We start from the raw sequence: 13,176 nt of genomic DNA, 5'->3' as shown, positions 1-13,176 counted from the left end.
ACCACAACTTGTCATGATGTTTTTATCTGACTGACAAACAATCACTTCAAAAGGGCCCCAGTAAAGTTTGGCTGCCTGCCCACTTTCGTCCACTCTCATCTCGCAGCCATACAGTGCACCCTGCATTTGATGAATGAAAAGAGATCTCCCTGATTATCCATCTCCGTCTAGTAGGCCCGGTAGACTACTCTCTCCTCTCCTCTCCACCTCCCCTCTCCTCCCTTTCCTCCTATAGTACCTATATATCCCTGGCTCTCTCCTCTCCTCTCCTCTCCTCTCCTCTCCTCTCCTCTCCTCTCCTCTCCTCTCCTCTCCTCTCCTCTCCTCTCCTCTCCTCTCCTCTCCTCTCCTCTCCTCTCCTCTCCTCTCCTCTCCTCTCCTCTCCTCTCCTCTCCTCTCCTCTCCTCTCCTCTCCTCTCCTCTCCTCTCCTCTCCTCTCCTCTCTCCTCCTATAGTACCTGTATATCCCTGGCTCTCTCGTAGGCCTGGTAGGCTACTCTCTCCTCGATGCTTGCCAGCTCCTGTTTCAGGTCGGCTGTTTCCGCCTGGTGGAGCTCTGTCAGGTCATTCAGCTGGTCCTCCAACCGCTCATACCTATCATAAAATAGAAGAAGAATGGGTTATTCACTCATACCTAACAGGAAATACAAATGTATACACAATGGCGATTGGTCATTCACCGGCAATTTAGGTACATAGCAACAAGAACTGCTGGGGATAAGCAGAACAAAACAGCCAAATAAACATCTGTTTTCCCAGCTTGGCATATAGAGGACATCATCTGTGTACTATACAAGTACCACGCAAGGTGCTGAACACCCCAGCCATGTTGTTCCTGCTGTTGTAGCTGATACTACTGTGTTTAAATGGAGGTTCCCAATGCTGTGTTCTGAACCTGTAGCTCACCTCCATTCCTACAACATTCTTATAGCATTCCTACAACATTCCTACAACATTCTTATAGCATTCCTACAACATTCCTACAACATTCTTATAGCATTCCTACAACATTCCTACAACATTCTTATAGCATTCCTACAACATTCTTATAGCATTCCTACAACATGCCTACAACATTCTTATAGCATTCCTACAACATTCCTACAACATTCTTATAGCATTCCTACAACATTCCTACAACATTCCTACAACATTCTTATAGCATTCCTACAACATTCCTACAACATTCCTACAACACTATGTAATGGGATCCAATTGCTGCTATAGTAACCCCACCTGTATCTTTCCTCCTGTAGCGTCTGGGTGATGAAACCGTAGTCTTTCTTGAACTGGGTCCTGAGTGTCTCCATGTCCTCCTCCAGCTGCCCCTGGGTCTCCCTGATCTCCCTCACCTCCTCCATGGTCATGTCAAGCCTCCCCTGGCCGTCCCCAACCTCCAGGCTCTGTCCAGGAGTCACTGCAGCCCCCGAACCCCCTTCTAGACCCAGGCCAACCCCATGAGCCAAGGTGTTCCCGTTGCTGTCCGCAGACAGGGACGTGCCAGAGGAACACTCGTCGTCGCTGGTGTACTTGGGGGTCGTTGTGGCGGCGGGGGTCGCGGTCTTCCCATCCCCGATGGTGGCACTGCCGCTCAGGGCCCGCCCAGTGCCTTCACAGCGGAAGGAATTGGGCGTGTCCAGGGAGGTCTTGAGGTGGGCGATGTTGTCGGCACTGCCAAACTTGTTCCTGGAGGAGAAGATGAACTTTTAATTATCTATCGTCATAGAAACACAGAGGTCAATGTATGATGTCATGGTGATTCCATATCCACTGAGACAAGCTGTCTCTTCTGTCTGAGACCCAGAATCAATCCCAGGGGGCTTTGTTAGCTCACACACACACACACACACACACACACACACACACACACAGGTCAACGAATGGTGGCCTGATAAATCTGTATCCCTACACACACAAACACACACACACACAGGTCAACGAATGGTGGCCTGATAAATCTGTATCCCTACACACACACACACACACACACATACACAGGTCAATGAATGGTGGCCTGATAAATCTGTATCCACACACACACACACGGTTGGAGCAGCACAGCATCAGTACCTGAGGAGGTTGGCAAAGTCCCGGGGCTTGCTGAAGAAGAATGGCGGTGAGAGTGAGACGCCAGGCCCTACAGTCTTGATCTTGTCCGTGGGGTGTCGTCCACTACCGCTGCTCACGTTGGTGAGACTCAGCCTGTCCTTGGAGGTCTCCTTGGGACTGCTGTGGTGTTTGGAGCTGGCGTCCTTCTCACTGCTGTCCTTCATCTTCTTATGATACTGCTCCAGCTTCTTCTGCATGTTGGCGATGCTGTGTCACAACACAAGTCACAAAAGACTGTATCAAACGCACGGTTGGGTTTGGTTCAAAAGAGGATCCTGGGAATGTTTTCAGCGTTTACAATGTATTGGTGTGCTTGTTACTGAAAGACCACTGTAGGTATTCAACATGCTTCTGACATATAGTTATTTAAGCAATAAGACCCGAGGAGGTGTGGTATATAGCCAATATACCACGGCTAAGGGCTGTTCTTATGCATTACTCAACGCGGAGTTCCCTGACACAGCCCTTAGCCGTGGTATATTGGACATATATCACAAACCCCAGAGGTGTCTTGTTGCCATTATAAACTGGTTACCAACATAATTAGAGCAGTACAAATAAATGTTTTGTCATACCCGTGGTATACGGTCTGATATACCACAGCTGTCAGCCAATCAGCATTCAGGGCTTCCAGTTTATAATTGGATTTAAAGTGCATTTTGCCCAAAGTCACAACAGCACTTTACAACATAAAAACAAGGTTACAGAGAGGTAATATAAAACAGTACCTGTGGGCTGACTTCTGGTTCTTCTTCTCAAACACCTGCTTGATGCGTCCCACCTGCATTTTCACATTGAAATAATTTGACTTTCAGCAATCAGACGCTACTATCCAGAGTGACTTGCTATCAGTGCTTTCATCACAGGGGCGGCAGGGTAGCCTAGTGGTTAGAGCGTTGGACTAGTAACCGGAAGGTTGCAAGTTCAAACCCCTGAGCTGACAAGGTACAAATATGTTGTTCTGTCCCAGAACAACCCACTGTTCCTAGGCCGTCATTGAAAATAAGAATTTGTTCTTAACTGACTTGCCTAGTTAGGTCAAATAAAATAAAAAAACAGGTAGGTTTAACAAACGCTTATACGCTTAAAGTGTTAGTCGGAGTAAGAAAAAGTTGAGTTATACACCTGCTGCTTGTCGGCACTGTTCACCAATTTCAGGTACTCAGCCACATTGTCGTCACGAGCCTCCTGCTCAATCTTCAACTCTTCAGTCACCTAAAATAACAGAAAGAAATGTATTATCCCCATAAGGACATTGTGCTATGGCTTTGTGCATACATTAAGAAATATCAAGATGATCAAGACAAGACAGTCAATGAAAAATAATAGTTCAGTCCATGTGTGATTCACCGAGGACTTCCTCATTTACCCGGAGGATCTTCTGCTGCAGGCTGTTGAGTCCGGGGGGCAGGGAGCGGTAGGAGGAGTCTAAGCTGCGGTGGGAGGAGTCTAGGTAGCGTTGGGAGTCTGGGATGCCGCTCAGATCTAGATCTAGGTTGTTCTCCGAGCTGCCTCGACACATTGACTCCGGAATGTTCAGGCTGTTCCCTTCGCCACTGCTCCTTTCAGCCTGGAACACAACCACAGAACCTTCAGTCAGACAGACACAGGAAGGAACACAACCACAGGACCTTCAGTCAGACAGACACAGGAAGGAACACAACCTTCAGTCAGACAGACACAGGAAGGAACAGAACCTTCAGTCAGACAGACACAGGAAGGAACAGAACCACAGAACCATCAGTCAGACAGACACAGGAAGGAACAGAACCACAGAACCATCAGTCAGACACAGGAAGGAACACAACCACAGAACCATCAGTCAGACAGACACAGGAAGGAACACAACCATCAGTCAGACAGACACAGGAAGGAACACAACCATCAGTCAGACAAACACAGGAAGGAACACAACCACAGGAAATGAGTCTTCCATATTTAACCCAACCCGTCTGAATCAGAGAGGTGCGGGCCTTAAATCGACATCCACGGCGCCCGGGGAACAGTGGGTTACTGCCTTGCTCAGGGGCAGAACGACACATTTTTACCTTGTCAGCTCGGGGATTAGATCCAGCAACCTTTCTGGCCCAACACTCTAACCACTAGGCTACCATACTTAATAAAGGACTCATAAAGGGTTTGTAAGTCATTTATAAACTGGTAAACATTAGTTTATATATCATTTATGAACCTGCTTAAACCTGCTTGAACTACAGTACCGAAAGTCAATCAGACACTCAGAGAAATGGATTTCAAAACCAAAAGTATATTTACTGGGAATGAGGAACTGTCTGACTCATGATACCAACTAAGCCACAGAGAGCTGTGAAGGACAGCTGGCCAACATCTAGACAATAATACAATGTCACATTCAATCCCCTGACTGACGAAACATACTCCAAACTCCACTGGAAAGCTTACCCATATCTAAATTGACACAAAGGCTATTCCAAATATGTGTTCCAAATACCTACTTTTCTGCGAGTGTGCTCTCTATGTGTGTGTGTGTGTGTGTGTGTGTGTGTGTGTGTGTGTGTGTGTGTGTGTGTGTGTGTGTGTGTGTGTGTGTGTGTGTGTGTGCTCTATGTGTGTGTGTGTGTGTGTTCTCTGTGTGTGTGTGTTCTCTGCGTGTGTTCTCTGTGTGTGTGTGTGTGTAAATCCCTTATTAGTCACGTCTGTTATATTTTTGGGACCCAACTCCTAATTTGTTTAAACTGTAGCGTCCAGGTGACAGGATGATGGCCATATTATGAGTAATGATTGAGAAATGGAGCCCGTACATCTAGGTCAAAGATAATGACAGAGCAACACACACACACACACCCAGTGACACACTTAGAAAATCCCCCTACTGTACTAGACAGTAAGCCATGGGTTTTATTGTGCTGATGCACCACTCTCCTATGACATCGACATGTTTCTCATGAATGCACCACACTCAGAAAACCTCTACTAGAAAGTAGCTAGTCATTGGTTTTACTATAATGCACCATTTTCCAATGACAACAACACAATGTACTTATATTCCTATGACAACAACACAATGTACTTATATTCCTATGACAACAACACAATGTACTTATATTCCCATGACAACAACACAATGTACTTATATTCCCATGACAACAACACAATGTACTTATATTCCCATGACAACAACACAATGTACTTATATTCCCATGACAACAACACAATGTACTTATATTCCTATGACAACAACACAATGTACTTATATTCCCATGACAACAACACAATGTACTTATATTCCTATGACAACAACACAATGTACTTATATTCCCATGACAACAACACAATGTACTTATATTCCTATGAAAACAACACAATGTACTTATATTCCCATGACAACAACACAATGTACTTATATTCCCATGACAACAACACAATGTACTTATATTCCTATGCCATCAACTCATTGTTATATTTCTCTATGGCATAAAGTCAACTGATCCTTTTCAAGTTCCTATGGCATCAACACATACTAGTACTAGTAGGGGGGGGGGGGGGGTTGTAAGTGTTTTTCATTTGTGTTTACTGTAATGCACCATTTTCCTATGGTATCAACACACTCTTATCATGCCGATCCAGTTGTTATTTTAGGGAAGTGAAACAGTGGTACTAATCTGATATTTACATACCATGCTGACTGACACTGGCAAGTTAGAAATAGAATCTACACCACAACTGACTAGAAACAAACATTTAAGAAATCGCTCAATTAATATTGGTTGGGATTAGGGTTTCTGTTGCAGTGTGCTGTTCACGTGGCCTTCACTAAAGTACAGCCTGCTACAGAGCTAATCAAGATGAAGGGGACCCTCTTTGTAAACCGTTGAGTGAGAATATTTACACGATGTGTAAATATTAAACTTCATAATTACGAGAAGAAAAACAAAGCTTTAACACTTCTTGTGTTTCAACTATTTTATTACATTGACTATCATGTGAGGTGGAAAATGCCGAAACTATAGAAACCACAGTACGTTCTAATTACGAGGAAAGACAAAAACACACCACCAACAAGCTGCTAAATCTTCATCAATGGAGGTTCACAACAGCACGTACTGTTAGCCTGACCTTTTGCAACACAGAAATCATAAAAAATATGACTGTAGGAGAAATGTTGTAACTTAACCCCTCGATCAATGTACAAATGGCACTCTGTGCCCTTTATAATGCAACTTCTTTCGCCAGGACCCAAAGGAAGAAGAGCACTACGAAGGGAATAAGGTGCCATTTGGGACGACACAATGTGAGATAAGGACAGACAGAACAACAACACAGCCTTATCCTTGATCAATGAACTGTCACACAGTTGGCTGGTTCTCAGACCAGCACTTAGGCTAACAATCACTAAACGCGTGGTTTTGGGTGTGTGTGTGTGTGTGTGTTTGTGTGGGTGTGTGGTGGTGGCCCAACCAGACTCACCAGTCTTTCACTACTACTTAACATTATAAGTTACATGACAGCTTTACCCGCCTGCCTCATGACTGTCTGTCAGGTGAAACATTGAGAAGGTACGGATTACAGAAACAGACTGGGTAAGTAGTTTTGACACACACACACACACACAAACAGACACATTCAGCTCAACGCTTCTTCTTTTCATTCCTGTCACTGTCAGTACCCGTATTTTGGTATTTTATAAAACTGTATCAAGCTCTTGGTAGCCTATATTTAGTAACACCAAATTGCTGGAACTCTGACATTTGTATTCATCGAACATTTATACTGCCACACAAGGGTTAGATGTGTTTTACAAGGCCACAACAAAGGCATACTAATATAAAAATGACTCAAGTCATCATTCACCAATCAGTTATTATCGGGCAAAACATAACCCAAAACACAACCCAAAATATAACCCAAAACACAACCCAAAATATAACCCAAAACACAACCCAAAATATAACCCAAAACACAACCCAAAACACAACCCAAAATATAACCCAAAACATAACCCAAAATATAACCCAAAACACAACCCGAAACATAACCCAAAACACAACCCAAAATATAACCCAAAACATAACCCAAAATATAACCCAAAATATAACTCAAAACATAACCCAAAACACAACCCAAAATATAACCCAAAATATAACCCAAAACACAACCCAAAACACAACCCAAAATATAACCCAAAACACAACCCAAAATATTACCCAAAACACAACCCAAAATATAACCCAAAACACAACCCAAAATATAACCCAAAACACAACCCAAAATATAACCCCAAACACAACCCAAAACACAACCCAAAACACAACCCAAAACACAACCCAAACAAACTGCAAATGCATCCAATGAGTTTGTAGAGTCACAAACTTGATGTAGTAATTACATGCAAGAAATATGTGAGAGAAAAAAAATCAACTTTAGACGACTTTAAACTATTTGTCCAAATACACATGGGGAAATAGATACACTATATATACAAAAGTATGTGGACATCCCTTCAAACTAGTGGATTCAGCTATTTCAGCCACAACCGTTGCTGACATGTGTATAAAATCAAGCACACAGCCATGCAATCTCCATAGGAAAACATTGGCAGTAGAATGGCCTTACTGAAGAGCTCAGTGACTTTCAACGATGCACCGTCATAGGATGCCACCTTCCCAACAAGTCAGTCCGTCAAATTTCTGCCCTGCTAGAGCTTTCTTGGTCAACTGTAAGTGCTGTTATTGTGAAATGGAAATGTCTGTGAACAACAACGGCTCAGCCGCAAAGTGGTAGGCCACACAAGCTCACAGAATGGGGACTGCCGAGTGCTGAAGTGCTTAGTGCGTTAAAATTGTCTGTCCTCGGTTGCAACACTCACTGCCTCTGGAAGCAAAGTCAGCACACGAACTGTTCGTCGGGAGCTTCATGAAATTGGTTTCCATGGCCAAGCAGCCGCACACAAGCCTAAGATCACCTAGCGCAATGCCAAGCATCGGCTGGAGTGGCGTAAAGCTCGCCGCCATTAGACACTGGAACAGTGGAAACACATTCTCTGGAATTATGAATCACACTTTACCATCTGGCAGTCCAACGGACAAATCTGGGTTTGACGGATGCCAGGAGAACACTACCTGCCCCAATACAAAGCGCCAACTGTAAAGTTTGGTGGAGGAGCAATAATGGTCTGGGGCTGTTTTTCATGTCTCTGGCTAGACCCCTTAGCTCTAGTGAAGGGAAATCTTAACGCTACAGCACATAATGACATTCTAGACAATTCTGTGCTTCCAAATTTGTGGCAACAGTTTGAGGAAGGCAATTTCCTGTTTCAGCATGACAACGCCCCCGTGCACAAAGCAAGGTCCATACAGAAATGGTTTGTCGAGATCAGTGTGAAAGAACTTGACAGGCCTTTATAGAGCCCTGACCTCAACCCCATCAAACACCTTTGGGATGAATTGGAACGCCGACTGCGAGCCAGGCCTAATCACCCAACATCAGTGCCCGACTTCACTAATGCTCTTGTGACTAAAGGGAAGCAAGTCCCCCGCAGCAATGTTCCAACATCTAGTGGAAAGCCTTCCCAGAAGAGTGGAGGCTGTTATAGCAGCAAAGGGGGGACCAACTCCATATTAATGCCCATGATGTTGGAATGAGATGTTGGATGAGCAGGTGTACACATACTTTTGATAATGTGCTGTACATATAGTACTTTAATTTCTAAACGGTAAAATAGATATGTGTGAAAATACCCATGAATAAAAGGTGGCATTCTGTACTGTCGCCTCATATGAAACATTTGATCTCAAAGCCAAAAATGTTGGAGTATAGAGACACATTTATCATTTTAGCTTCATCGTCCAAATACACTTGAGTGTACAAAACAGTAGGAACAGCTACGCTTCCATGACAGACTGACCAGGTGAATCCTTATTGATGTCACCGTTCACCACCCAAAGGACATCCAGCCAACTTGACACAACTTGGGAAGCATTGGAGTCAACATGGGCCAGCATCCCTGTGGAACGCTTGACACCTTGTAGAGTTCTATGCCCTGAAAAATTGAGGCTGTTCCGAGGACAAAAGGGGAGCAACTCAATATTAGGAAGGCGTACCTAATGTTTTGTAGCTACTATTTTTCTGTCTATCGTAGCATGTAGCTACTGTATCTGTCATTCTATCGTAGCATGTAGCTACTGAATCTGTAGCTACTGTATCTGTCATTCTATCGTAGCATGTAGCTACTGAATCTGTCATTCTATCGTAGCATGTAGCTACTGAATCTGTAGCTACTGTATCTGTCATTCTATCGTAGCATGTAGCTACTGTCTCTGTAGCTACTGTATCTGTCATTCTATCGTAGCATGTAGCTACTGTATCTGTCATTCTATCGTAGCATGTAGCTACTGTATCTGTCATTCTATCGTAGCATGTAGCTACTGTCTCTGTAGCTACTGTATCTGTCATTCTATCGTAAAATGTAGCTACCCTATCTGTAGCATGTAGCTACTATAGTAGCATATAGCTACAGTATCTGTCATTCTATCGTAAAATGTAGCTACCCTATCTGTAGCATGTAGCTACTATAGTAGCATGTAGCTACTGTATCTGTCATTCTATCGTAGCATGTAGCTACTGCATGTGTCTATCGTAGCAGGTAGCTACTGTATCTGTCATTCTATCGTAACATGGAGCTTTTTATTTTTTATTTGAACCTTTATTTAACTAGGCAAGTCAGTTAAGAACAAATTCTTATTTACAATGACAGCCTACCAAAAGGGCTCCTACGGGGAAGGGGGATAGAAACTAGAAAATACATACAATATAAATATAGGACAAAACACACATCACAACAAGAGAGACAACACAACACTACATAAAGAGATACCTAAGACAACAACATAGCAAGGCAGCAACACATGACAACACAGCATGTTAGCAACACAACATAACAACACAGCATGTTAGCAACACAACATAACAACACAACATGGTAGCAACACAACATGGTAGCAGAAGAAAACATGGTACAAACATTATTGGACAGAGACAACAGCACAAAGGGCAAGAAGGTAGAGACAACAATACATCACACAAAGCAGCCACAACTGTCAGTAAGAGTGTCCATGATTGAGTCTGAATGAAGAGATTGATATAAAACTGTCCAGTTTGAGTGTTTGTTGCAGCTCGTTCCAATCACTAGCTGCAGCAAACTGAAAAGAGGAGCGACCCAGGGATGTGTGTACTTTGGGGACCTTTAACAGAATGTGACTGGCAGAACGGGTGTTGTATGTGGAGGATTATGGCTGCAGTAGATATCTCAGATAGGGGGGAGTGAGGCCTAAGAGGAGTGAGGAGTAATAAATAAGCATCAACCAGTGGGTCTTGCGACGGGTATACAGAGATGACCAGTTTACAGAGGAGTATAGAGTGGAGTGATGTGTCCTATAAGGAGCATTGGTGGCAAATCTGAGGGTAAAGAACATCTAGCCGCTCGAGAGCACCCTCACCTGCCGATCTATAAATTATGGCTCCGTAATCTAGCATGGGTAGGATGGTCATCTGAATCAGGGTTAGTTTGGCAGCTGTGGTGAAAAAGGAGCGATTACGATAGAGGAAACCAAGTCTAGATTTAAATTTAGCCTGCAGCTTTGATATGTGCTGAGAGAAGGACAGTGTACCGTCTAGCCATACTCCCAAGTACTGGTATGAGGTGACTACCTCAAGCTCTAAATCATTGAGAACCTTTAAGGTTGCAGTGACACATCCATAACCTGAGCGGAAACCAGATTGCATACCCGAGAGAATACTACAGACAGAAAGCCAAGTTTTTCCAACACTTTAGATAAACAGGGCAAAATAGAAATAGGCCTATAACAGTTAGGATCAGCTTGATCTCCCCCTTTAAATAAAGGAACAACCATGGCTGCCTTCCAAGCAATGGGAACCTCCCCAGAGAGTAGAGACAGGTTAAAAAGGTCAGAGATAGGCTTGGTGATGATAGGGGCTGCAACCTTAAAGAACAAAGGATCCAAACCATCTGACCCAGATGTTTTTTGGGGGTCAAATTTAAGGAGCTCCTTTTGCACCTCTGACTCAGTGACCACCTGCAGGGAGAAACTTTGTAGTGGGGCAGGGGAAAGAGGGAGGAGCATCAGGGATAGTCACATTAGAAGGGGTGGGAGATGAGGAAATGTTGGACTGGCAGGGAGGCATGGCTGAGTCAAATAGGAATCCTGACTTAATGAAGTGGTGATTAAAGAGTTCAAACATGTGCTTCTTGTCAGTAACAACCACATCATCAACATTAAGGGACATGGGCAGCTGTGAGGAGGAGGGTTTATTCTCCAGGTCTTTAACCGTTTTCCAGAACTTCTTGGGGTTGGATCCACAGAGAGAGAACTGCTCCTTAAAGTAACTAACTTTGGCCTTCCGGATAGCCTGAGTACACTTATTTCTCATTTGCCTGAACGATAGCCAGTCAGCCTGAGTGTGTGTGTGCCGAGCCTTTCGCCAAATGCAATTCTTGAGGTGGAGTAACTCTGCAAGATCACAGTCGAACTAGGCGCTGAACCTGTTTTTAATTCTAATTTTCTTTATGGGGGCGTGTTTGTTAACAATACCATAGAAAATATTTAAAAAAGAAGGTCCGAGCGTCTTCGACAGAGGGGATCAAGCTGATTCTAAACCATTTTACAGAGGCCAGGTCATGAAAGAAGGCTTGCTCATTAAAGTTTTTGAGCAGGCATCTATGACAAATCAGGACAAGTCGTTTCACTGAGCAGCCATTTGTTTTATTTAACTTGTTTACAATGACGGCCTAGAAACAGTGGGTTAACTGCCTTGTTCAGGGGCAGAATGACAGATGTTTACCTTGTCAGCTTGGGGATTCGATCTTGCAACCTTTTGGTTACTGGCCCAACGCTCAAACCACTAGCCTACCTGCCGTCACTGTTTTACGAACACATGCTGTAAAACAGTGATCACTAAGGTCATTACAGAAAACACCAGACTGATACCTATCAGGATTATTTTTGAAGACGACATCGATGAGAGTTGCCTTTTCTGGGTGTTTGGAGTCATACCTTGTGGAATTGGTGATAATCTGAGAAAGAGTTAGGGAGTCCCGTTGCTTTAGGACTTGGTCAGGTTGTTTAAGCATGTCCCAGTTTAGATCACCTAGCAGGACAAATTCAGACTTAGTGTAAGGGGCCAGGAGAGAGCTTAGGGCAGGTAGGGTACAGGCCGGTGCTGATAGAGGACGATAGCACCCAGCAACAGTCAACAAAGAGCTATTTGAAATTGTAATGCTTAAACCCAGCAAATCAAATTGTTTGGAGCCAGACTTAGTGGGGACAACTGAGCACTGACGGTGATCCTTGGTAAAGATTGCCACTCCCTCTCCTTTGGAAGATCTGTCTTGCCAAAAAAGGTTTTAACCAGAAAGGTTAACATCAGTACTCAAAACACTCTCTCTTAACCACGTCTCAGTAATGACCAACACATCTGGATTGGAGCTGTGAATCCACACTTTCAATTGATCCATTTTAGTTAATAAGCTTCTAGTGTTAACGTGCAGAAAACCCAGGCTTTTACGAGGGCAGAAATCAGTGAAGCAGATATCAGAGCACAAGTCAGAATTGGGGCTAGCAACAGTAGATGGGCCAGGGTGTACATGCACATTTCCAGATATCATCAGCAGTAATACAATCAAGGCAGAGGACAGGGAGAGAGCTCTGCAGTGCTGATTTATGACATCTGAATGTGCACCAGATGGCAACAAGATGATATTGTACAGCAATTTCATCAGGTAACATGAATACAAAGCCGGCGAGAGGTGGTTAGAATAGGATGGGAGGCCAAAAGTCTGTGTAACCAATAGAGAGTCAGAGTCCCGAGTGTGAGAACAAACAGTCTGTCCCATTGGTTGGGTAAAGAACGTTTATAGTCAACAAAGTATGAAGGAGTCATGAGGCAAATAGCAAACAATAAAATATACAACGCCTTGAGGCAAGCCATTGTCAGTTCAGAGTCACTCGCCCCTACAGTGTGTGTGTGCTGGAGGTACCTGTACCAGACAGGGGGAGACAGGCCAGGCAGAGA

General features: G+C 43.8%; 1 protein-coding gene across 1 annotated transcript in view; it reads right to left on the bottom strand.

Moving 5' to 3' along the window:
- Nucleotides 1-13,176, bottom strand: part of LOC109867734 (transmembrane and coiled-coil domain protein 3) — a 39,785-nt gene that overhangs the window by 3,339 nt on the left and 23,270 nt on the right. The window contains exons 2-7 of the mRNA XM_020457004.2: nt 3,479-3,679; nt 3,235-3,324; nt 2,838-2,890; nt 2,071-2,316; nt 1,237-1,686; nt 459-594 (exon numbers count right to left, since the gene is read on the bottom strand). Of these exons, the coding sequence (XP_020312593.2) occupies nt 459-594; nt 1,237-1,686; nt 2,071-2,316; nt 2,838-2,890; nt 3,235-3,324; nt 3,479-3,679 (1,176 nt within the window). The remainder of the gene's footprint in view (nt 1-458; nt 595-1,236; nt 1,687-2,070; nt 2,317-2,837; nt 2,891-3,234; nt 3,325-3,478; nt 3,680-13,176) is intronic.

This window comes from Oncorhynchus kisutch, linkage group LG22 (assembly GCF_002021735.2).
Source record: "Oncorhynchus kisutch isolate 150728-3 linkage group LG22, Okis_V2, whole genome shotgun sequence".
NCBI classification, from domain to species: domain Eukaryota; kingdom Metazoa; phylum Chordata; class Actinopteri; order Salmoniformes; family Salmonidae; genus Oncorhynchus; species Oncorhynchus kisutch.
The sequence above is the reverse complement of the archived record's forward strand: the minus strand, read 5'-3'. Positions and strand labels throughout refer to the sequence as shown.